The sequence below is a fragment of the Cariama cristata genome, unplaced genomic scaffold (assembly GCF_000690535.1).
Source record: "Cariama cristata isolate BGI_N322 unplaced genomic scaffold, ASM69053v1 scaffold382, whole genome shotgun sequence".
NCBI classification, from domain to species: domain Eukaryota; kingdom Metazoa; phylum Chordata; class Aves; order Cariamiformes; family Cariamidae; genus Cariama; species Cariama cristata.
In genome coordinates this window covers 6,254-32,824 of record NW_009601843.1, presented here as the reverse complement: position 1 = coordinate 32,824, position 26,571 = coordinate 6,254, and the positions used below count along the sequence as shown (strand labels likewise).

The 26,571-nt window shown below is 34.0% G+C and overlaps 1 protein-coding gene across 1 annotated transcript; it reads right to left on the bottom strand.

The window, feature by feature from the left end:
* Positions 1 to 198: 198 nt before the first annotated feature.
* LOC104157035 (THO complex subunit 2) lies at positions 199 to 26,363 on the bottom strand (the record flags this gene model as incomplete). The annotated part of the gene is made up of 20 exons (XM_009710594.1): positions 199 to 378; positions 1,158 to 1,275; positions 3,055 to 3,151; positions 3,433 to 3,513; positions 3,994 to 4,087; positions 5,110 to 5,194; positions 6,364 to 6,465; positions 6,553 to 6,683; positions 7,995 to 8,036; positions 10,533 to 10,728; positions 10,879 to 11,051; positions 14,607 to 14,762; positions 17,190 to 17,282; positions 17,914 to 18,080; positions 19,795 to 19,928; positions 20,753 to 20,874; positions 21,613 to 21,683; positions 22,730 to 22,781; positions 23,979 to 24,070; positions 26,305 to 26,363. Coding segments are annotated over 20 exons (2,245 nt in total), but the record flags the coding sequence as incomplete, so codon positions are not given.
* Between the last annotated feature and the right edge of the window lie 208 nt (positions 26,364 to 26,571).

Below are 26,571 nucleotides of genomic sequence, written 5' to 3'. Positions count from 1 at the left end.
AAAAAAAAAAGTCACTTGTCATTATAATATATATTTATACACACATATATTTTAATGAGATAACTGCAACTAATTTGGAAAATCCTTTATATATTTGTATTTATCATGCTAAATTCGTATATATTCTTATTTCTGTGCTAATACACTAGAAGTTAAAGAAAAGGATGGGTTCTTATAAATGCAACTGTTTCTACTTGCCTGATCATACAGTTTTCCCACCAGCTTTAGGTGTTTTTCCCCTCCCTCTTGAAAGATTACACCATTTCTTTGTTGAGCCATAAGCAGACACAGTGGAAGGGCAAGATCATGGTCCAATAATGCATCTTTCAGTCTCTGAGAAGATTTTTTTGTATTCCTGATTTGGCCAAAGTATCCACCCTGCACAGTACAGGAAAAGTTACCCAAGTTTGGAAATACTGCACCACAAACGGAAACCACGTATGCTTCTGACTGCAGAAATACTGATGAATTAACATCAATACAGTTTCCTGTCCATCAATAAAACTCCCTCTGGATCCTGTACTGCAATGTATGTATATAAGAACCAGAAACTAACTAGTCTTACATGCTATCACTTAGTCTTTTAAAAAGTAAACGAAGAGTGACATTTCAGCTCAGCCATCATGACATTGCATTTTAGACCTAGGTCTGCTGTCATCTGCTCAAAGTCTCTTCTGTGTTCAACACAGGTATATCAGATTTTAGTTCTAATTACAACTATTCAACTCCCTAGAGAGCTGAGTCTAGGTTAGACTCGACCAGATCTTAGATGCCAATGCTGCAATAGTTTTAGCTGTTAAAATGGTATAAGATATTACTCCACTCAACAGGGAGCTGCTACCCCCAGAGCAGGGCTAAAAGAGCAGGACTGCACAACATACAAGCTCACTGGCTGCTATAATATGCAGGTCTGTCATAACACCGGATAATGAAGACTGCTTTCGTTAATATGAGATGCTGTGAAGCACAATTAAGGCTCGTGTATACATTACCTTGGCTGCCTGTCTGCAAGGCTTGTAAGTTGCATGGAGTGGGAAGCTCTCTGATGAAAGCAGTAAAACCTGTCTCAGCTATGCTGCCAGAGTTCATGAATCAGAGTCTTTAGAACCACCATTTAATAAGCAATAGCTATTATTAATTAATTAACATGAACACACCTCAGCTTTTAGTTGTTCTCCACCAGTCATGGCTTCCAGTTGTTCCATTGTCATTTCTTCTGTAATTTCTATCCCTGCCATTTTCTGTACCACCTCTTTTAAAATAAGCAAATCAAAGCTGCACAGAAAACAGAAAAGCGGAGTAAAAACAAAAAAAAATTTTTAAGAAATGGAAGCTATGACATTCAATACACAGCACAAAGCAACACTATGATGCACATTAAAACAAATAACATTATTTCTTTTTTGAAGAAGAAACTAGTATGCTGAGCGCACAAGGATTTCTTTATTGCAAGTAAAAAGTTAGTACTTGAAAGCAATGCAAGCATTCAACAGCTGGATTTCAGAGCCCCTTCAGAACAATTTCATTGTTTTTGACAATAATAGCAAGTGTGGTGCTATTAACTTTTAAATATCAACAAATTAATCATAGTTTATTGCTCCCTTCTGTTGCTTTACATGCTTCATACTGTATCTATACAGTTATTTCATGAATATAGAATAGTACACGGTATTAAAAATTTACTGACAAAATTAGACTGGTGAGGTTATCTGGAATACGATGAACATTTTTTTACTTAGAACACAGAATATACAAGAGACAATAATAACCATCTTGTCCAGAGACTGGGCTTTACTTCCTGCTCTGAATTCTATAAGGACAATGACTTTTCCTCAACAGAAGTATAGTAAATTGTATCATGATCATTCAACTCAGCAGTATTTTCCAGTAACTTCTGAAATTTGTGTGACCTACTTATAAAAAGTGTTGACAGATGCCCTCCAAAACAGAGTTTTATATGTAAATAATTTACATTGTTTATATTTTTTTTGCTTTTCCAACCCTAAGTATGTTTTCCGTCTAGGAACTATGCAACATCAGCACATACTCCCAGTTCAAATACATGAATACTCCAGTCCTATGGAACTGGTCATAGTAGTAAATTCGTTTTATTTCTACAATCCCAAATACTAAACAGAAATTTTTTTTTTTTTTTTCAAAATACTTAAAGCCCTAGTACTTCATTCTGGGGAAAGACAAGAAACATTACTTACCTTTCCTCTGTAGCTCAATGTGATTGTACCATCATCAGAATACAAAAAAAAAATTGGGATAGGGGACCACACGAGATTGAGTGTCTACATTGCAGGGAAGGGAAAAAACTAGACTTCTCAACATAAATACCCTAAAATAACATGCTGCATTATCTCCACTGGTAAGCTGTCTTTCAGTAAGCATATGGGGATTCAGAATAGAAAAGAGTTGATACTCACCTATGTGACAAAAATAACACATTACAATTAAATAAATAAATGAAACAATAACACTAAGTGATGATGATAGAAGGACAAAAAGAAAAGGAAGATTCAAATTGCAAATTTCTTAAAAAATTTGAGTTATCATTAACATCGAAGTATTAAGAAGCAATTCGACTGCCATTAAATAAATTGGACAAAGTGTTTAAAATAATATTAAAATGTTAAGAGCCATCCCTGCAGAGAAGACACTATGAGAAAGAAAAAAACTAAAACTGTAACAGTCACACCCTTTTATATAATGAATACTATTTTTAAAATAACATACAATAATTTCTATGACAACATAACAGACCAGAAGGGTTTTTTCCCTGTCTGGTTAGTTGTTAAGAAAACCGTATTAAAATAAGTTACAGATGAAAAATCAGTACTTCAAAAATAACACAGCACAGCTATTCAATTAGAGGAAAAATAATGTACTAAAGAGGATATTATTCTTTCTGCTATTTAAATTTCTTAATCTTCATGGTATCATGAATGGAGCTTTACCACTACTAGAGTAACTACTACATTGAGCACCCACATATCAGCAAACACTCAAATGACACTTTTTTATAAAGATCTGTTGTGCAAGACTTGCCTTTTCCCAGCTTTCAGTTGGTTGGCTACATATTGAAGTAGACCAGCAAGTTCAATTGGGTATTTTCGAAAAACTGCACCACAAAAGCTAGCCAGACCTAAAGAAAGGAAAAACAGCTGTGACTGCACTTCATGAGATACTAATCATCAAAAAAGCATTAACAAAGTACATGTGGAATGTTAGCAATACATGTATTTTTCTAATACAAAGAAAAAAAATATTTTCCTATTGATTAAACTTGCCAGCTCTTTGTTTTGTTTTAAAAATTAGCCAGTAGATACAAGTGAAATATTAAGCATAATGATCAATAGTATAGTAGATCACAGGGAAGGTAGGCATTTTAAGCAGTAATATAATAAATAAAACAAGAATACTAACTCTGCAGCCAGCTCGAGATTGTAGTGTCATCATGCTTCATTCTCTCCTTCTCAGGGTTTGCCAGAGCCTCAATGATACAGTCTTTAGTGGAGTTAGAGAATATTTTTCCTCAATTTGTAAAAACAAAAAGTTACACAGACTCGTTTTTCCAGCTCCACAATTGTAATGTATGAACACAAGCAAGTATAGCAAGCATGATACAAGGGATCCACTAACATAGTTATGGCATAAAAAAATAAAATCATGAAAGGAATGGTAACTTAAAAAGCAGTATTTACCTCGCTATTTACAGGATCACTATGCCTTCAAGAACAGAGTGAAAGTAGTAAAAAACCCTTAAAGTATACTTTTCATAGTGTGAAAAAAAAAAAAAAAGAGAGAGGGTTCTGTAATCCACTAAGAGTACAAAGGTATTTGCAAACTTCACTAAAATTTCCAGAAAAAAAGCAGCAAGAATAGAAAACAATAGAAGATAATATTTACTCACAGACAACAGACTTAATCTGGCTACAACTGCAACTTTATCAGTAACTAGACATATTGATTTACATAAAAGGATACATGCCAAGACATCATAGTTCAGCGAAGTGAGGTATTTCAGGGAATCCACAACCGGAGTTATTAAGTTATCGTATTTTTGTATTTGTGATAAAATCTGAAAGTTACAAAAGACATTCAGCTGAACAGGAACACTACTCCTTATCTTTCACATAATAAATCAAAACTATTTAACAATGCTTGTCCTCAAAACCCACACAAAACATGCTTTGGAATGAATTTTTCAGAAGGTCCTAAACCACTTTCAAAGTAATAGATAATCTCATTAATTTATCTAATACCTCAGAAATATTAGTGAAACATCTCTAACATGTAAAAATAGTTCTGTGTAATTTTTTTTTCAATTATCAGAAAATAAAATTGTGAAAACATTTCACTCGTTTTCCTAAGATTTCTTAAGAATCCTAAACCTTAGCAGTAGGACTTTCTGTTGCTACTTATAATAATAAAAGAGTGCATAAAAAATGAACTTAGGTCATGAAATAATACAAGCCAACTGTATTAATCAAATTTTAGAATGTTTTCTTCGGTACATGACACACGTGTATGTGTGTATTACAGTATTCACTTCAAGTAAAATCTAAATGTAGTAGATCATTAATTACAAGTCACATTTGTGAATAAGGTGGAGGTCCATCAACATACATTCATACACCTCTCAAACATTCTGTAGCATCAAATAATCTTAAAAATCCTCCCCAACTTTGTAGGTGTATTTCAGACTTCAAAGCTTTATGTTTTCTTCTAAATAACCCTAACATATCTTCACCACACACATATACAACTGCCCAGAGCAACCTAACTTGAATTTGCGTTCTGCATAACTTGATCAGCACAGCCCTGTACCTCTGAGACCCACCTCAGCTATCTCAAATTAAATATTTTACTCCTATAAATGAGTGGATGTAATTTTCTGTGCAGTTGTGGTTATTCAAGAGCTACTGTCATACTTAGTATCTCAGACCTGTGTACTATTAGCAAGTTACATTTTAATATTTGCATCAGAAGTGAAAAGTAACGAAATTAGAACTGCCCTCTCACTAAGGCAGCAAGTCCCTTCCTATACTTTAACATGTATTGCTAGGATGAAATAGTATTCAAATACATGTAACTACATACATAATCAAATAAAATTGTAGGATTGCTGTGGCTGAGCTTCCCAATTTGTCTTCCGGAGGGTTTCACATTTTCCTTAGTTAAACGCCTGTAAAAGAGAATATATTTTATTACAATAGACAAGCAAAAAGAATATTAAAACAACAGGTTAGTTCCAGTGAAGCAATATTTTCATTAGTTGCAGAGATTAAATTCTCACAATCCTTTAACATGCAGAGTGTACAAACCAGCTGTCTCTATATCATTATAGACTGTATTCTAGTTTCAACTTTCAGCACTTTGCATTTGGAAGTTGTCAGTGGGACTTATACCACATATAAAAATATCATGTGATGCTGTTAATCTCTCCTACAAATTTAATTTAGCCACAGATAAGTCAATTTTGCATTTGTTGCACTCTGTTCATTAAATACAGTATTAATTTCATTGTGTTACACTTCCACAGCATTCCCTACTGAAGATATGAGCTTAACGTGAAACCTGAAATCGATACACAAAAGTAAATGGTACTCATAGCAATCTCAACAACTGACAGCACTATCGCTCATCTGTGCAACTGAAATCCACTGTACAAGAGAAGGGATGTAAATTACAGTCTATGCTAGCTATGCAACAACTCAGAAGAGAATCAAAATCATTGTTTCTAGCTTTTACAGCTGCAAGTCCAAAGTCTTTTACCAAGTAACAATTATTCTGTCTTGCCCATGTAGAAAGGTTCTCATTATCCACATTATAAAACCATCATCTGCTTTTGGCAACAACTGGAGAACCCAAATCCCTCACAACAATGTCAGAGACATTAAATTTGAGGTAAATCTGATATTGTTGTGAGCCCACTTGAAGAACAGAACGAATCATTCCATTGAATTTAACTTACTGCCCTACTTTCAAAACGAAAGAAACCATGGCAAGATTTTTGAGACTTCAGAGTCTCCATAACTAGAGAAAGCACATTGCACTCTGACACTTCCATAAGCAAAGCAATTTATCAAACAGCAGCATAACCATTGAATAGGTTTCAAATAATTTAACAGGACATTTTCACAGACAAAATACCCTTGTTGGTGACAAATTTGTCTGTATTCTTATTTGACAGTTTTTAATCACTGTACATTAAATACTTCATGAACAAGGATTATCAGTGAAATTAGAGTCAATAGAGAAAGGGAATGTATTTGTCAAGATTTTTTCTTCAGTTGGTGACATGCAATAATACATAGTATTACAGCTGACAGTTATTCATGGAATTAAACTTACTTCATGATATATTTGGCTCGGTCTATGGTTTGAGCTTTAACTTTCACTAGAAGTGGGTGACTATTGTATGTTTCATTCTTCCATTGCCCATAAAGACGGTACCTTGAAGGATTACAAAAGAAAACTATTATTAGTACTGACAACTCAAGAGACCACTTCCAAAGAATGGAAACAAATTATTTTACTCACCGGTACTGGTATGGAAAAGTTTTGAACATTCCCCATAATTCTTCAGACATGCATGCATTGCAGTCCATCAAAGAAAGAGACGGAAGTAAGACCTGATCGGTAATACTCAACAAACAGCTAAACAGTATCTCCTGAGATAAAGACAAAAAACTTGAGGTAATTATCAAGTAAGTACATCAGAAACAATGCTATGCAGATATGCACAAAGTACACATCTTAGTAGACTGATAAAAATACAAGTTTGCCACAAAATTAAGACTTTCTAAACAAAACAACAAAAACCCAAAACGGACTTAAAAATACCTCCCATCATAAATCTTTTACTAGATAATTTATGGACCATATATAGTGTCAATATTTTATTTGCCTATATAAGATATTTGAAAAAGTTGCTGAAGTTTTCAGCAAGTTGCACTCCTATTTTCAAATCAAACAATTTAAAAATGGATATATTGAGAACTTGCATGAAGTGCAAAAGGAGAAAATAGATTTTTGCAACTGCTTTCAATGTGTTAAGGTATTCCTTACCACTACTTCCATTTTCAAAATAACAGATTAAAACCTGATGCCATTCATTATATTTGTTCCCAAGGCACAGTAACAACTTCCATGTTCTTCGTATCCTATCCTCTGCCCTTCTTAAACATTTCTTTCCCATTGAGCTATGTTAGAACAACCACAGTAGAAAAAAAAAAAATCCTCCAAACCAAAGAAGAACAAAAACAACAAAAAAACCCACAAACCAAACAAAAACCAAACCAAAACACAGAAGACACTGATTTTCTCTGCAATGATTCGGGAAGTCAGGAAGTCATGACAAGTAAGAAAGAGGAGTAATAAATAATAATGAAAACTGTGCAAACTTCATATTGAAAACTTTATTGTTGATTTAAAAAAGAAAAACACAGCTTGTTTTTATAACTTAGATCTCAACTGGACACTTGGGTTTCATTGTGACCAATCCTGGTAATTCAATAAATCAGAAAATTTAGGAAGAATTAAATTAGCCAAAGCAGAAAAGTTAGTCATTGTACTATTAAACACCTCCTCTACTTCTAATTTCTCTTTTTGTCTATGCTTTTCCCCAGTAAATTCTTTAAGATACAAGATGCCACCATGATAAGTTACTTAGAGAATAAATAGCTGGAGGTACTCCAGCTGATTCTGAGCAAATAAGAAGTAGAATGCACTAGACTAAAAGAATGAGATTAGGTTTGAGGAACACAGGAAAGAAAGAAAGAAAAAAATGACAGGAATAAAACCCACCAAAACCCTGTGACTGGCTCAAACTTGCCTATAAAAAATCAAGACAAGTCTATAACGTACATTTGTTAAAGCATAAAACTATACAGAGAAACAAGAGTTGTACACTTATTAAACACTTGGTCTCAATTATAACATTGCATAAAAAAACCACCCACCTTCCTCCAAAATAAACTTACCATTTTCTCTTTATCTTCCTGTTTGCTTCCATCAGACTGAAACTATAACAAAGATGATCATGTTACTTGTAGCATAATTAACATAGCAGTTAGTTTCAGAACAAGGCTACCTCAGCAAAAGCACAAACCTGAAGGGCCGCATGCCTAGTAAACGTTTAATTTTCCAGATCTGTCAGCATTAAAATCTTTTTTAACAGAAATTCAAATGCATAGATGAAATGCATTGCTTACATATACAGGGGCTCTGTACATTTTTGTTCAAAAAGCAGTAATAACTACAATATAAAGGAAACTTACTATTACATTTGAAATACTGAATTTTCTTACTGGAGAGAGGGAAAAAAATGTCCTAGTCATTCACCTTCTACCTAAAAAAATTGGGTCTTCCAACCCAATTTTCAACAGCCATAGATTATTTTCCCCATCTTTCTCTTACAATAACACCCCTCTTAAGCTTTTAGTCTTCATTATTAAATGACTTTCTTTTCTCTCTTCTTGTTCCACTCACCATGAAAAGCATATTAAGCTATCACACCAGTAAGTGCACAATTATTTTAAAGGTACACTTGAGCATGAAAGCTGCAGTGCAATGTTAGTAGTCTAACTTTTAAACTACTATATGGGTTAACTTACAGTCAAATCACCTCCAGTTATATTTCTACTGTGTGTTAAATGTAGTTTCATAACTAGAACATGCTGATGGCAATAGTGCATTAAAAATAACTTTCCCTATGTTACCTTAACCACTCTGTCACTGACGAATTTCTTCACAGTTCCAACCTAGAGCAAATAGCTAAAATGTTGCTCATTCTTGTCAGAAACACATTAAACTATTATATGCATATATTTACAGTAAAACTGCATGAGAGATTCCTATAACCAAGTCATCTCCATTCTACTGTACGTATCCACAAAGAAACAAGAGTTTTCTCACAAACCTTCAGTACTTGAACTTAATTACAAAGTAGTCTTAATAGTCTACTGACAGCAGTAAAATTAATTACTCCCTTGAAATTATAATTTCCAAATTAACTGCATTCTTAGTGCAACATAGCATTATCACTCAAATATCAATCTTCTCGCAGGCCAGCAAGAAATAAGCATGCTATAAAGCAAGAGAATTAACCATTGAGAAATCTTATCATTCTGGATGAGAAGATGCTGAGAAATTATACCTCCTACAAAGATATGGAAGTAGAGGAAGATGGAAATGCTTGAAGTCACCATGATTTTATTACAAAGACTACTTGGAATCCAAACTTAGTATAGCTTCAGGCACCCTATCACTGCATCTTAGAATCTGATAAGAGCACACTCTCGCCAAAATCTGTTACGTTAGGCAAAAAGATCTTAAGTTCCAGGAGTTATCTGCATCATCAAGGACAGCTGGACATGAAAACTTCACCTCAAGTGGTACATAAATTTTGAACATTCCAGTATCTGTTAGTTGTAGTTGAAATAAAAAATACTTTTAAGAAAAAAAGTTCTAAAACTGAAAATCTCCCCTCCAGTAGTATTTAGATCAACCAACCTCTCCAACTTTTAGTTGTTAAGTTAAAATAAAAAGCCAGGTAACAAAGATAGCGATTTTTAAATTCAGGGTTTTTTTTTATTTTTAGTAGTAATAATAATAGGAATTCCAAAGTTTCTCTGAGCTGCTATTTAAAAAAATAAATTTAAAAACCCTCTATTGTGATTCAAAAATAAAACAAAAACTGCTACTCAAATAGCAAATTGCCAGAAAATCAGTAAGGAAATCTCTAGCCTCAGCCTGAGCTACTGAGTGCATTCCAAGGGAGTTCAGAATATAAATTCAACTTGCAGCTCTTTAAAACTGGTCACACTACCAATCCTTCAGTATATATGCAGTAAAGATACAGTCAAAAACAACAACAAATCTCAAGAGGCCATTTTATTTCTAAAGTTGGCGACTTAAGGCTTTATACGGTGTTTTAGATCTCCACATTGAACTCATCCTTAGTGGCATCCAGAGATTTGTCACTGACAAGTTCAAGAATAGCAGCATTTTAACCAGCAGAACAGGGGGACACCCCACTAATTAAAAAGATGCAACATCCCCTACTTCCCAAGTAACCTGACAGGTGGAACAGAAAGTACTATTTTAAGGACTGGATGTGTATGAGGTTACTGTTTCCCACTGTCTACACTGTCATTCTAATAATGTAAAAGCTTTGATGCTATTAGTATCATATGTCCAGTTTTTTCATAAAAAAAATAATCCATACACAGACAAAGTTTTAAGGAAATGAAGACCATAACAAGAAATTAGTTATCACTAAATATTCCAGGTTATAAACCTACAGTGCCTTAAGTTGTTCATAAAAATATTGGTTCTGTTTACTGATCATAAAAATGATCAAGAATTAAAGCAAGACTCTCCAAATTTGTCCTTAATCAAAGACATTTTTTATGTTTCAGTATTTGAATATATACACAATTAGTAAGACTTGAGCATTTTTTTGACATCAGAGGAATTGCTATTTTTCAAGTTTTGACAAGTTGTTCTGTCATACCAACCTCTTTCATAAATGCTTTTCCAAGGCGCACCACTTTTGCAAATAAAATGGGATCATGGGAGAGATGAGGACCAAGGTAACAAAGCATGTTGAACACTTCCTTTCTCAAGTCCTCGAAGCTGTCTGCTTGTTTTGGTGCTCTCTTGTTTGGCAATGAAGAAATTGGTGACCCTTTAGCTCCTTTAGGTACACCAACTCTGAAAAATAAGATGTGCAGCATTTCACATAAAACAGAAGTAAAAATTTTAGACGTGTATCAATACAGTTAGGCTTATTAGTGAATTCATGCTTATAAACAAATAGTAGTCTTCCCCTATATAGCAACAGAATTCTACTTTTCATTTTACCTGCGGTACAGAGGTTCAATTGTCACATGTACAAGCTGGCAAAGGGCAATTGCGATAGACTTGTGTGAAGTAGCATAAAACGGAGGCATCTGATCCATAATACTTTGCGCATGCTGCCAGTCACCGATTTTTAATAAAGCTTCCAATAAACCAAGCTTTTGATTATCAGGAGGCTGCAAGATAACAAACAATTAATGAAAAAGTGTATTCATAAAGTCTTCTTAATACTTCTCCTTCAGCAGCACGCAGCTGTAACCCACAGCTAAAAAAACCTTAGTATTTCAACTATGTAATAAAAAAATATGTAAAATAAATTCAGCTAGACATTTAGATATAAGCACACTTCAAAAGCAGTAACAGACCAGTCCATTTAGAATCTAACATCCAGATCAAAGAAAAAAGTTAAAAATAAATTTCAAAACAGAAGTTTACAAAGTTGTCTGATATGTCTGATCATGTACTTTTCAAAATGTTATAATCTATTGCAGCTTATTTCTTCACGTGACATTTTAAGAACAGTGCAAGCATTTAAGAATCCTTTGCATTGCGTGTTGTTCTGAATTTAAAACTACAAATTTCTCTTGCAAAATCAATTAAAAAAAAAAAAACCAACCAAAACCAAACCCCCAAATCTTTACCTGTCTCCTACTTTGCCCGTATCCTAAGTTTCACACTAGCATCTACTCTAGGAGAGTCTAGTTTTAAGTGTAAGTCTACAGGATGTTCTCCAAATATCCCATTTTGCAATACAGGCATAAGAATACGAGTTTACAATTAAGATCATGCCTTGAAGCATTTTTACATGGGCATGGTATTGATATATTTTATTGTTAGAAATTGTTTTTTTCTTGGTTCAAGGTAAAAGTCTATTACTAAACAACTAACAGTAAGGAATAGTGACTGCGAACTAGCTGTATGTAACTACAAGCCTCAGATGATGTTTACACCAAGGGAGAGAAGATTGCAAGTCTAGAACAAAACGTTTAAGCATTTTAAGGCCAAAAAACGTTTTATTTAGATCATGTGAACAGAAATATAGACTGACAAGAACAAAAATGAATTACAAAGCAGATGTTTCCGTGGTTCTATAGTTTGCATGAATTTTAAATTTTTTTTTCCCCTTTTAAAACTTCTTCATAACACTAGCAACTATTTTTCTATAGTTGTGAAAACAGAAAACAGTACACGGTAACATGCAGAGGAAAGTTTCAGAACAAAACAAAGTGCACAGATCTATTCTATATTCATGTTGAACTTAAGTAGTAATTAAATTTTAGTCTTTTCTTCCAGAAAAAAAAAAATGTATCTGTCTGCATGACAGAACAAGATGAGCCTCTGAAAGATTCAAAACATACATGTGCAATTACAAGTGCACACACTAATGTTATTTTACCATGTAACTACTTCAAGTTACTTTGATGCAAATGATTATCTTTTTAAGGCAATATATACTATGTTAACAAAAGAGTTCGCTCATCCTTTAGTGAAGTGTTTAAAAACTTTACTTGTGCAGGATATGCAGGAAGGTTAAAATCCCATGTTCAACAGAACAGACTTCTTAATTTAAAAGTCATTATTACAAAAGAAAAATTCATAAACCAGTTATTTAATTGGTATGTTCTTACCAGTTAAAGTTCAATACTAAACATCAAATCTTTGGTTATTTAGGTTTTTTCTGGTTGATTACTAACTACATTAGAACCCACAGTCTTTCTAGGCTTTATGTGTTAGTATGCCATTTCATTTCCAAAGCAGTCACCGCTCACACACACACATGCTGCTTGATTAGGTCTCCCTAAGCAAGCAACCTCTTCTGAAACATGCTCTCCAAAAGCAAAAGCATGCATGGCACACAGAGAAGTCAGTCTGCAATTGCTGTCAAATCTAGTCACGTTGCTGCGTTCCGTGACCTCTCAAGTATCTCCCTATTATTCGGTTCCGTCAAATGTATCTTAAAAGGCAAAGGTAGATAATGCATTTGCCAATACTAAATTATTCATATTAGAGTCATGAGACAGTAATAAATTTTAACCACACAAAATAAGCACTTTGTGGATTTAAAAGAAAAGTTAAGTCAGTAATCATTAAACAGTACTATCCTTATCCAGACATTGATTCCATGGTATCGTATCAAAAACTGTACGTTAAAACTGCATACTGGATAGAAAGTACTCAAATTTAGACTGTCAACAGCTTTTACATGTAGTTATTCTACTAATTGCTACGAATTGCACAGCTAATTACATAGAAAAGTATTATTACAGAAACAAGCTTTTCAAGAAGTGGTATGCATTGCATAACAAAAATGATTTCTGTGACTCTGCATGCTGTTAAGTACAGCTCTCCATTTTCCCATCACACGGGCTCAGACTTTCTTATTTGTCATTGTAATCCTTCAGAAAAATGTTGCAGTTTCTGCTAGAGCTTAAAATTCCCTAGTTCTTAATTCTAAAGCTTAGCCACAAAAACTGTCTTAATTCTTCTGACATGACTTGGAATATATACACTCCCCATGTTCCATCAAGAGTTTAGTTTTCCATCAGAACGTCGTGACATGCACACTTCAGAGAATACCAGGCAGTCTCATCTGACCACAGAGAAGGCAAACCAAAGCAATGTGGCATAATCAAAAGGGATAATGAAACAATGAGTGGGAAGGAGATCAGAAGCTTAATGCCAGTGAAAGGAATCAGTTTAAGCAGTAGATGTGGCTGTAGCTGAGCGCCAGAGAGCAGTGACTCTATCAGCTATCTAAGGGAAGTAAATCAGATTTTTCAAGCTAGGCAAGAAAAATGGAAGAGGGAAGGAACATCAGAGATGTACAGAATCAAGGTGGGGTAGAACAAACAGGAACAAGTAGACAAAACAGATTGATATAATGAATCCAGGAGGATATAGAAAATTAAGAACAGAAGCTGTCGAGATTGATGGACCTCTCCCCACTCTCCAGTACTCCACTGATAAAATGCAAATATCAAGCTTTTATTTTACTTTTTTTTGTTTAAATAAGATGTTTAAGCGGTACTTAGTCACTCATATGAAGATCACAACAGAAAGGCTGCTAAGAGATTAAGTAGTTGTTTTTTTTTTCAAGTAAGGCTTGGACATACTGAAACAAATTAGATCTAGGGCACATGAACAATACATGGCACAGTAGCACCTTAAATAAAGAGCATACATTTACACACACAAAGATACAGATCTAACGGAAAGCACAGCAGTTGCAATTTAAAATGTTCAATTAAAACCAATATTCGTAAGTCTGGCAATACTTTATGTCCCAATTCTTGATTGAGAGAAGAAATAAGGCATGAACTCTTACTAATGTCCTTATTTTTAAGAAATGAACCAGGATGACACAATCATAAGTCCTAGAAAACACAGTTGTTAAAGATTGTGAAGTATATGAATGCTGGGACATACCCAGTGGAGCTGATAAAACAAGGAGGGAGGAAAGAAATTAATTAGCTATTAAACGAAGACCATTAAACCTAGAGAAATTCAGAACCACCCCCAAAACCATGCATTTTTGCACATTCAATGTAATGGAAGTGCAACCAGAGGACAGACACAAGCCTTCCAAGAAGTACATATGTTTCTGTTTCTATGTTTCTATGTACGTCTATGTTTCAAATAAATATGAAAATATTTTCATAAATAATATTATGTCTAGTTTAAAATAATTTAAAATCATTTTCTTGGAAAGGAAACTATTCATACACACACACCTTTTCAGTTTTCTCCTCCTCTTTTTCTTTTTCCTTCTCCTTTTCCTCAGTCTTTTCAGAGGATAAGACAACCATTGTAAGTTTTCTGACAATTTGCTTAGCTTCCACTATCTCTCGCTTGTGTTCCTCAATGATGGTATTATCCCCTGGAAGAAGCTAAAAAAAACAAACACACACACCATAACAAACATTATATCTGAAAATTCAAGTGACCTACTGCTATTTTTGATCACTTTAGCTCGAAGCAGAAGTTTGTCCTTCCTTATTACTAATCAAACTTAGTCCCTAGATTATTTTCTTGCTAACATCATCCCAACAAGGAAGTATACTATTAACAGACTACTCTGAAATCAAGGACTCATGAGAAAAAAAATACTGTTCCAATTCCTCACAGCTATTAGTTGTATAAGTTCCCCCTTACCCTCTCCCATTTACCATTCAGCTGTAGCTACACAGTGACAATTTTGCACATACTAGATGATAACATTTACAAAATTCAGTGCCTTAAAAACAAAGTGAATATTCAAAAGCATAAAATTTTCACTTGCTCATCTAAAGGAAAAGAAAAATGAATCACCAAGCAAAACCAGGAGACTTACTTAGATACACATTTTGAGTGCACTTTATTTTAAAGGAATACCATTTAAAGCTTACCAAACTTCCTATTTATCAGTAATACCGGTTAGACACATGCAGCATCTGTTCCTTAAAAGCCATCTTACATTAAGAGATATCTACTATGATAAAACCTCAGCACAGTCTTGACTTGAGAACAATCAGGGTGAGGAAGATAACCCTACGCTCAAAAATCAAAAGGTCAAGTTGTGAGATAGAAGAAAAGCTCTTCTTCTGATAAAGCCAAACTTCAACTTGATTCCTAAAATCATGCTCAAAATTTAATTGCAAGTAAGTAATCAAAACTTACTGCAGTCATGACCTCTTTGATACAGTAATCTTTTTTTTTTAAAAAAGGGAAGATTTTTACTGTTTTTTCTCCTCCCAAACTAACAGTAGAAGAAGGAAAGACTAAGCATCACCTTCTTCAGAGAAAACATCATAGAATTCCTTGATTTCATAGAATTTCAGGGAAGAAAGAAACCCACTTGGAAAGGTAAAAGGTTTAAATAGCTACACTTTACTAATTTGAAAACACAGGTAATCTACTAAGATTCACCAAGAAATACCTAGTGCGGAAGTTCAAGGAGTAAATCACATCTTCAGGATGCAATACATATTACATATGGCTGTGTGTACACATACACAAATAGAAAACAGTTCCTACAAGCTAGGAAGGGGAAGGGCGGGAGAACATTCTTGATATGAATGATAATCTTGACAGCTGCTATTGTACAAGAGCTGCACAATACATACCACTAAAGACTCAACACCTACATGCTAATTATTTTCTTGAAACTCCCATAGCAAGTTAAATTAAGCCTGAACTGAGGAAAAAAAATGCCATCCCAAATACACAAAGACAGATAGAGAGATTGGCAAGACAGATTCTGGAATGAAAGTAGACTGAAAACGAGACTGAGAATCACCATGCGAAGATGAAGAGTATAAATGAATGCAGGGACCATTCTAGCTGTCAGAAAACATTCCCATACCTATACAGGTCCGAGTTGAAATTGCACAGGCCACTGTAATTCCAAGTCTGAGCATTTGTTTTGTAAGCTTACAAACATTCCTTAACAAACTAGCATTATTATCATGCATTCCTCGCTCCACACCAATAATCCAAGACTTGCACTCCTGCTCTTGCTCCACCTGACACATTTTCAGCCAAAATACTCCTATGAAGCCAGAGACTGTTATTGACAAGTCAGATTGTGACTAATGCTATTAACTGTCACACAAATTAATGGCAGGACTACATTCCAAAATTTCCACAGCTGTAACTAGAGCTCATATCCTTGATTTCAGTGGAACAGTAAAGAACTTTAAAATATCCATAGATATTCTGAAATTAAAAACTGGTGTATAAAGTAAAATTATTTTGATAACTGCAACATTTTGTTTACCTCTGCCAAATTGGTATGTTGATTGGTTGATAAGAGCCTAAGTCTCTCTGATTAAATCTGAACATGTAACTCCATTTTCCTCTTTCAACCTAACAAATGGTCAGAATTCTTGTAGACGAGATGAAAAGCCTATTCAGAAATATGTAAAAGTTTTTTAAAAAATCTACTATTAAAGAATTTAATAGCCAATGGTCCTACCACTTTTTTTCAAAAATTGGATCTTGTAAAGTGAAACACTCAAAGGGTCTAGTTCTTACTCAGGCATTTAAAGCATACTCATGTATTTACCTTCTATCTCCTATTCAGGCAGGAAGGTAAGCAACCTGGAGGATGCTACACAGATAATTCAAGGAAAGTGTATGACTATTCATATTTCAGTGTGTGTTTATTTGAATATGTGGCATCAGAAAGTGCTCGAAATTTTAAAAGACATTAAAGATGTACATACATAGGTATTACACAGTATGTCCTGAATCTGAAGCTTCAGGGATAGGGTAAAATATCTGGCTTTTTAAAATTTTCTTAGTTTTGGCATTTGATAGAGTAGCCACTCACTTACATGAACATAAAGATCTTCCAAATCTATGAGATTATGTTGCAAAAGGACAGCAGCAACTCTGTACAAGGAGGAAGGTGTCTCACCACTTGGATCCTAAAAAGGACAAGATTACAAATTTAAGGAAAAAAGCAAACAGACCACTGCAGAAGGTCACAAAACAGAAGAGAAACTACTCAAATTTCAGATGAAACATATTAACCCACAGTTCTCCTTGTTATCATGTTATTTAACTGCTATTACTCCAAAGCCACTAGACTTAACTGCAATACACAATCAGAACTTTCAGAAACAAAAACATTCAATTATCTTCACATCTTATGGTGCTTGTATGCAATTCCTAACCATACATTTAAAAAAACTTGAGTATTTTATCAAATATCGACCATGACTCCCTTGCAAACATGCTCTTCACTCCGGGGGACGAGTCTTTTGTTTATAAGGCAAATGCTAGTCCTTATATAACTATACAAGTTCAAATGGAAGGTATTAAGATTGTTTTCAGCTGTCTGTTTTGGAGAATGCTAAGCATTTTCCTCTAAAATACATTAGAGACTTCCACTCAAATCATGAAATTATTGTTTTTAATATTGGAGTTTTACAACTTAGAAATTTATTTCTATGTAAAAAAAAAAATCTGCAGCAAAAATCTGTTATCACTGACTGCAGTTCAACACTGAGTCCAACCAACCCCCAAAACCAAAAATTAAGAACAGAAATACATTACCTGATAAAATTTGAATTTGAACCCAAGGATATGGCATAGAGTTTGAGGTTCACACATGTACATATAAGACTCTATCAGTGGTACAAAGAAGTCATCATATTCAGGCCTGCACTCATAGACTTCTAGGATAATATCCAAAACTCTGTTAGGATCAAGGTTAAAACACCCTAGTGGAGAAGAACATAGTAGAAAAGCTTAACATCGCTACTTTCCATCTTCATTCTGCTACTAAACGACAAATGCCTCAGTTTTTAAAATTAATTCTTTTCAGTTAAAATTGATCCTGGATTTATCTACAGCAAAATAATCTGTATCATCTCTAAATACAGCATTGATCATTTTGACTTATGTTGAATATTGAACTAGACAAAGATACTAAACAGGACTTCCAATTCAGATTACAGAAAAATTAGAAATTATCAACTTAAGATGAACATTAAATAAGTAAAAACCCAACCTCACTAATATCGTAGTGCCAGCAGAAGGCATGGGCTGCTTCCTCTACCCTTATGCTGGCACACATATTCAGGAAGTCACACTAATCAACCAGCTAGAAATTATTTTACACACCAAAAATCATTCTAGTTTGAGCTAGATTCTGATCCACCTGGTTGTACTGTCCCTGTCAATTCAGTATTATTGCTACCATTAGGGAGAATGGTTTGTTTATTTTGAGGGGAGCAAGAGCAAGGATATAGATCAGCTTAAGCCAATGTTGTAATCATACTTGGATTTTACTATGTAAACATGTGCACCAAAACTCCAGGAGACATGTTCGAGACAGAAACATTACTTACATTAAAAGAATCCACATCTAGACTATTTCATTCATTGTGCCATGAGAACTTTTATACAGGCACATCCACTATGCACATACATAATTGCATCAGTCTTTCCTCCCCAAAAGCCATTTCCACTACACCAGGACCTACCGCAAATCAGTACTTTAAAGGAAGTGACAATTTATAGGAAGTCTATTTGCAATTCCTAAAATTCCAGACAACAGAAAAATGTTTTGGTATAAAATTCCACAAACTGAGTGTGTATTTTTTTACTGTAATAACTAGCAGAACCATCCTCTTCTCTAGCCCTCTTCCAAAATAAGTAGTATTATTACAGGGATTTGACAGTCTCAGGCAAAACTGTGCAATAAATGAAAAATTATCTTTTATAAAATAGTATCATAGCCTTTTGACCATTACTGCACTGGCACCGTATCAAACAGCCACTGGTGCAAACATTGATACATTGTATAAAACTCTTTATTCAAAAAGGAAGTATAAAACATGGGGAATTACAGATATTTCCTGTTTTTAGTGTATTTTGCACTTTCATTGTGACACTCTCGTCAAGACTCAACTTAGAAATACAGAGAAATCACCATCAGAACTATATAAATGAAGAACGTTTACTACTTCTCAATTCTCTTCATAAGGAATCACTTGTTCATCTTCTTTAAGACTAAAAGAATATTCATGCATTGAACTGAGCACCTTAAAATAGCAAGAAGCAATACTCTGTTATGCTCCAATCTGCCTGCTAAGAGATGACAAGCTCATCCTCAAAAAAATACTGCTGAAATGAATAATAAAAAAAAAAAAAATCACAGCATGCATATTTGAGGCTGTACCATAAATTCCATATCTAAATTAAGTTTAACTACACAACATTCCCAAAATTAATTTTGTCACATAAACACGAACTTCCAAATGTCACAATTCTACCCAAGGCAATCTACCAAAACGTGTTACTATTGCACTACATGCCTGTATGACATATTATTTGACCCACAGATGATCTCAAATAGTAGTCCATGGTCACTCTCTGTAGTTATAAGACCACATAAGAAAACCAGTGCCCATATTCCTTCAAATTCCTTACCTATTAAAGATTTGATATTTTCAAGGATTAAATCACTAGTGATATTTCCAGATAAGTCTTGCCCCAGTTCTGCAATGAGCTTCGCATAACCTTCATTCTCCTCTCTTAACAAATTAAACTTCTGTTGCTTATAACTGCAAACAGACAGAAATTAAACACTATTGTGTAACACATGACCAGTGAAGCTTATTTATGCTCTTATCAATATTAAAGTTGTTATACAAAATGGTAACTTTGAACACATTTTTATGAAATAGTAATTTACTTGAGCTACTGCAAAAATTATAAGATACAGTACAATGAATACCTGCAAGGTAGCGAGCACTCTCCAAACAAATCCAGCTCTTCTTTTATTTCAAATGCAGACCATTTAAAAGCAAGATTATGCTTACACTTAACAGTAAAGCTTGTTCTTACACGCTATGCTGGAGGACTGCTCTCTAACAGTCCATGCTTAAGGACCTATTCTAGTTTCAAGTAGTGTTCTCTGAGGTTGAGACTGAAACATTGGATGCAGAGGCAAAAACCAAGCATACACCTGTAAAAATATACCCTGTGTTGCCAAAACATAACTACATTTATTTATTTATGAAAACAAACACCTATGTTTAACAGATGCAATAACAAACATTAAATTTTCTTATACTTTGTAAATTCACATTTGTCACAAATAAAATTAAATATTAAGCATTTAATCTGCACATATGCAATTACTGTAGAAAAAGCTATAGCAACAAGTGAAATTAAAATTTTACATTTCTCAAGTTTGCAAACTAAAAAGGCTAACGAGGTTCTTTTGTCAATGACAAGTTAAAGTGCAAAAAACCCACATCTGCCAAAGAAAACTGAGTATTTTATTAAAAGAAACATTACACATTATTAGAAAACATCGTTACCAGAGTAATTATCATTGCCCTCCCCCACCCACTCCCCAAACAACCCTTGCCCCAAAACTTACAACAGTTTTGTCTTTATTTTTACAGATTTCTGATTGAACTGTTGAGACTGCTTGATAAGTCCTAATGACTCCAGTGTCTCTGGATCTAAGCGCTCCTTTAGGACAGTGTCAGATACAAGATACTAAAAAACACCAAAAACATACATCAGATTTGTCAGTTACAAAAGACCTAGAAACCACCTAGTTATTACTTTAGGCTATATATGTGTTCTCACTTAAAAAAACAAAAGAATTCCACATATCATGATATACCATGATACCAAATCCATTCTGCTTCAAACATAGAAGTGAACAAAACTGAGAAACTATTTAACTGAAATTGGAATTTTACAGTCACAGATTTTACATACAAGAGTACCCTGAAGAAACAAGCCCTAGAGCCTAACTGCTGGTTATAAAGTACACACTGCATAGCATCTAGGGATATTATTACCAGGACCCGCATATTTACAAAGCTTATACCTATTCTCTCATATTCTGGGAGAAAAGCCTTACTTTCACATGCTGAATTTTCCTACAAATCAAGCTTATTCCATGTGGTTAGGAATGCCACTTCTAAAGACAGAGGAGGTTGCATAAAGAAGTCCAACCCAAAACATACTTCAGAAGCAAAATTTCTGCTGAACTGACAGGGAGAAAAATTTAAGTTCTCTCAAAACTCTTTAAAAAATTCAACGGACAACTATACTATATTATTCCACCATAACACTTTGAAGATACATTATTAAATTATTTGGGAATTTGTTAAAACATTCTAACAGTCTTTTCCTCCAAAAAAAAAAAGCAAACTTCAAAACTCTGATTTTTCTGGTCAGATTTTGGCATATGATTTTATCAAAAAGACTTTAAGTGCAACTTACCAAACAAGCTAACACCAGTTGGGTAAAATGATCCCTCTTATTCTTTTCTTCTAAACAACTTGTTTCAATATCTAGTATAAAGGAAGATAGGAAAAAAAAAAAATCATTACTTGTGGTATTTACAAGAGTTTCTTTTTTTATACCGATTCTGATAAAATGCTAATGGTAACACAATGCAAAGTAGCTTGTTTATAAAATGCTACCTTCTTGCCACTTTCCAGCTACTCATCCACCTTAATGTCCACATAATATTTTGATGATAACTCCACAAATCTCATGAAAAGGTAAAACAGAAACCAGGGGAATGCCATAATTTTTCTTGCCCTTCTCTCTGTTGCAGCAAGGTTTATGGCTAGCATTAAGAATCAATAATAAGCATGAAACAGGAGAAATACGAATTGCTGAAAACAACTCCATGATCCCAGCCTTAATGTAATGTTCTAGTCTCTTTTCCCGAGTCTTCAGAGTAACTACCATTTACTGCCTGGTCTGTAGCCTTACTAGCCATGATTCTGTATTTCCATTCTTTTCTTTTGCATTGTCAACTACAGAATGCAATTCATAAATTCACTCTTGTGGGAACACAGGCCATAAAACAATGACCAAGGAAGCACACCTGTCTGAAGTAGTTAAAAAAGGCACATCGTTACAGGAAGAGAGGAGCTGCAAAAGGAGTGGAAAACTCAATAGAAGAATGCAAGGCAGACATCACACACAAAAAAAAACCACAAAAAAACCCCCACACATACCCACAGAAAAAAATAGACCCATAGAGAAAATATCAACAACAACAATTGGAGAAAGAAGCCCCCAAACAGTCTGAAAACAAGTGATGTAGCAATGTGGCAGAGCTAGCTCCTTTAACTATTCTTGGCAGATCAATTTCCACTGCCTTTAATAGGTAAACTTCTGGAAACTGTAACACAACAAAGCAGAATGAAAATACATTAACAACTGAGATACAGATACACTGAGGAAGAATCAACACATATTTTGTAAAGAGAAGTCATGCCTTACAGATTTAATGAAATTTCCTGAAGATATCAATAAGCAAACACACAAAGCATGTATTTCTCCAAATCTGTCGCAAGGCTGAAAGGAAGGGAATCCAACTTACCTAATATGCAGAATACATCAGCTAGGATGGAAGGCATGTCTTCCCGAAATTCCTGAAAATAAAAAAGATCACACTTAGTGAATACAGAAGCTCCGATATGTACACTTAGAAAACTCTTATTCCATGACATAAAACAACACTTCATCATAAAGTAAGTTCAGATTAATTAATAACGCAGATTATTATTACTAATGATATTAATAATTCAGATTAATTAATAACAAAGAGGCTCAATTATTGACCAATAGCTAACATAACTGCTGTACTAATTTTTGATATGTAATGAAATAACATAACATTTTAATGTAATTTAAAAGAGCATCTAGTGGCCAGGGACAAAATCATCTGGTTACTATCTCCACTTCTGTAGCACAATCGAACTCCCTGTCTGAAGAGCAGCACCAGCCTGTACAGCAAACTATACTTTCTCAGGCACTGAACAAATTAGAATTTCCTACAGTAACTCAAGATCAAACATTACGACACGCTATCCCAACAACAAGGTGTATTTCAGCCTTGACTTCTCTCAAACCCAATGCAGAAGTTTAAAAACCTAACAAGGTTATCCTAGAACAGATTATTGCAAAAGGTATTTTTTCTTAGTGTTCTATACATGTCAAAACAGCAATCTAAGCACTTCTAAAGAAACCATTTTTAGAAGAATTTTTTTTTAATGTCTTTTTTAATTTTTTTTTTGGGGGGAACACCAACATTTCATAACCTTATAAGTTTAGAGGAAAATACTCTTTTCCCCACTTTATTTATTCAAAGCATTTTAAGAAAAAACTTTTTCAAACAAAAATAAGTCTAATGCATTATTTTAAAGGCAGTCATGGGACTTACACATCTCAACAATAAAATGGCAGACACGCACATTGTCACACTGTAAGAAAGATGTAAATTATAAAAACCAGTAGGTGGCATTACAGACATGCTGCATAAGCAAGTGAAATCTATTTTTAGCATTTATTAAAAGCTTCAGTCTTCATATGGCGTTAAAAAATTATTTAATTTTTAGTTTATGCTAAAATGAATATATCTATTCCTCACCACAGAAAGTAGGGGAAAAATGAAACCCTGACAGAATACATATATTTCAAGTGCAAACAAATAAAGAAAAAGGACTTGACAAGAATGATTTTTTTAGACATGGAAAAACAAGTGTTTAGTATTATCCTGCTTGATTTTCAGACTTTTATAGCAAACTAAAAATTCAGTAAGTATGTAATTATTACAAAACTATACTTACTATGACATCACCAAGAACATTAGAAGCTTGATCATGCTTTAAGTTTCCTCTGACAACGTGGTATGCAAGCTCATACAAAGCCTGTTGGATATCTGTTGAAAGAAACCAGATGATTAAGGAACATATCAGGTAATCCTTCGTCTAACTTTTAAATAATGTTTACAATAATGCTGTAGGCTTCAGACACCCTGCAACTAAAGGGGATATGCTTCTCTCACCAATGAGAGGAATTACTTTATTACTACTGATAGACTCAATTTCGGCATCAATATCTAAGACTTCACACAAGCAGACCGTAAGAGATGATCCACTTTCCCTGGAGAGTTTATGGAATAACAGTAAAATGGGATGAAAAACTACAGTCCCACACACAATAACCTAAGTCTTAGCAGTTGGTTTAACAAAGACACCTTTAACTTATAATTCACATAACTAACACATTATACATATATACACACATATATGTAAATGTAATACATAGAAAACATTCCAGTACTTTTTCTTAATCACATCTCATCACATATATGCTTTCAAAAACCATCTCTCTAGGATAAAGTAAATTTAATTGGAGAAAAAATGCTTAACAAGGATTTTCTTATTTTATTTTTTTAAGGAAAGTCTCCCATAACTGAAGAATGTTGTTTTACAAAAGCTTATATTAAGCTGAAACACTGAACAGAGGCATGTGAGAGAAATCTTGCAATATTAAACACAGTGGTTGCAAAAACAGTTATGGTAAACTTGTAAGTATTTCTTCTTAAATAATACAGCACAATGTTGCTATACTTCCTAGTACACGAAAAATAACAAAACCTCATGCTTTCACCTTAAACTTGTACCATGTGGTTTGCTCAATAAACAATATTCACAATGGGCATACAAGTTACAGTTCCTAATGACTTAAACCAAGCACTCAGTAACCTGGTGACTGCAGACCACTGTAGCTGCATTAAAAGCAGATTTATTTACTTTTTAAATGGATAGGTTAATTTTATCTATCACAGTGCTTTTGACAAAGAAAACTAAACGCTGAAGTCTTGAATATAGCAGGATTGGCTTAGACATCAATTCTATGTAAAACATAACTCTTCTACTTTGAAGGCCAATTCAAGAAGACAGTTTGGTGCAGTACCCAATTTAATTTATGATGAACCCAAACCAGCCATAAGCATAGCCTCAGATATGTCTCTGCAACTGGCTCCCCACATCATGGGGAATTTGTCACACAGCTACACTGCCAAATCTGAACTATCTCCATAAGCCTATGGTATACTGGACTTCAATAAAGGTCTTCCTGGAACTAAAAGGCAGAAATGCAAGTGCCAATGGAGTTTTCAGAACCGGATCCAGGTCATGTGGACTCAAATTCTTAACAGTCAGCATCTCTGTACCTCCCTCCAGATTATCCATATTTTCAGAGTTTTTTCCATCACCAGAAGGACTTAAACTATTTCTACTGTTTAATTCCTCCAATATAGCCATTCCATTTATCTATCTAGTCATTCCCCCTGGATCTTTTAGATCCTGACAGCAAGGACAAAAAAAAAGAAAACACCATATAGAAATTATCAACCTCTGTCTACAACAGAGAACATTTGGTGGCCTTTCTTCAAAAGCTTTGGGAATAGTAATTTTGTTTTGTTGAACATTGAATTTTCCTTACTTAATAATATTACTTATAACTTACATATAAATGTTTTGGTTTATCTTTTCTGCTATTACAATTGCCCATTATGACTATTTTAGCAAGAACTCAAAACATCATCTAAACAGCATAGCACATTTGTCATCTGAGTAATAATATGGAAGCTTCTCTTCCAACAGATTCTTCAAAGGAAACAGAAATTTAATTTTTCTTTAAACATCAAAGACTTCTTAAAGTATGAATTTAAAACTTAAAGACAGCACTGTCTTTCACTAACAAAGGAGGAAAAAGTCTAACTCAGGTACTGTTGTAAAAATTAGTTTCTGGAGTATATAGTCATACTTGCATACATTAGCATTCATATATTTAACTTTTAGAATAAAATCTAGCTGTATGTTGAGTTTGCAAAATGGAATTCCATTTTCTATAACACAGACCAAATACTGGACTATCTTGCCACGACCTACTACTGCCTAAGAAGTCTCTCACCTGGACATCTGAAAACAAATCTAGTTGTAGATGTTTGTATTGCCTTACTATTTGTAGTATTCGCCTTTAGCACACATTAATGGTCACCATATATGAATGCTCCAAGCAGATACATGCAGAGGTACCATGATCAACTGTTTCCAGGCTTTTTTTTAATTTAATTAAAAGCAACCAAGAAAACACATAACTTACCTCTGAAACCCACATGATCATGGTTTTTGTTTTCGCTGAGTGCACGACATAGCTGCACACTGAAACAAAAAGAAATATAAAAAAAAGAAAAAAATATAAAAAGTTAGATTTTGGCATGTACACACAAATGTTTTGGGGTTCTTTTTCTGTTGTCGTTATGTCGTTAAAATTAAGTTTGGGCAGTTTAAATGGCTGACTACATTTTAATTTTCACAGAGTAAACACTCATTCACAAGAGTTACACAGCAAAGAAATACAAGTCTCCCA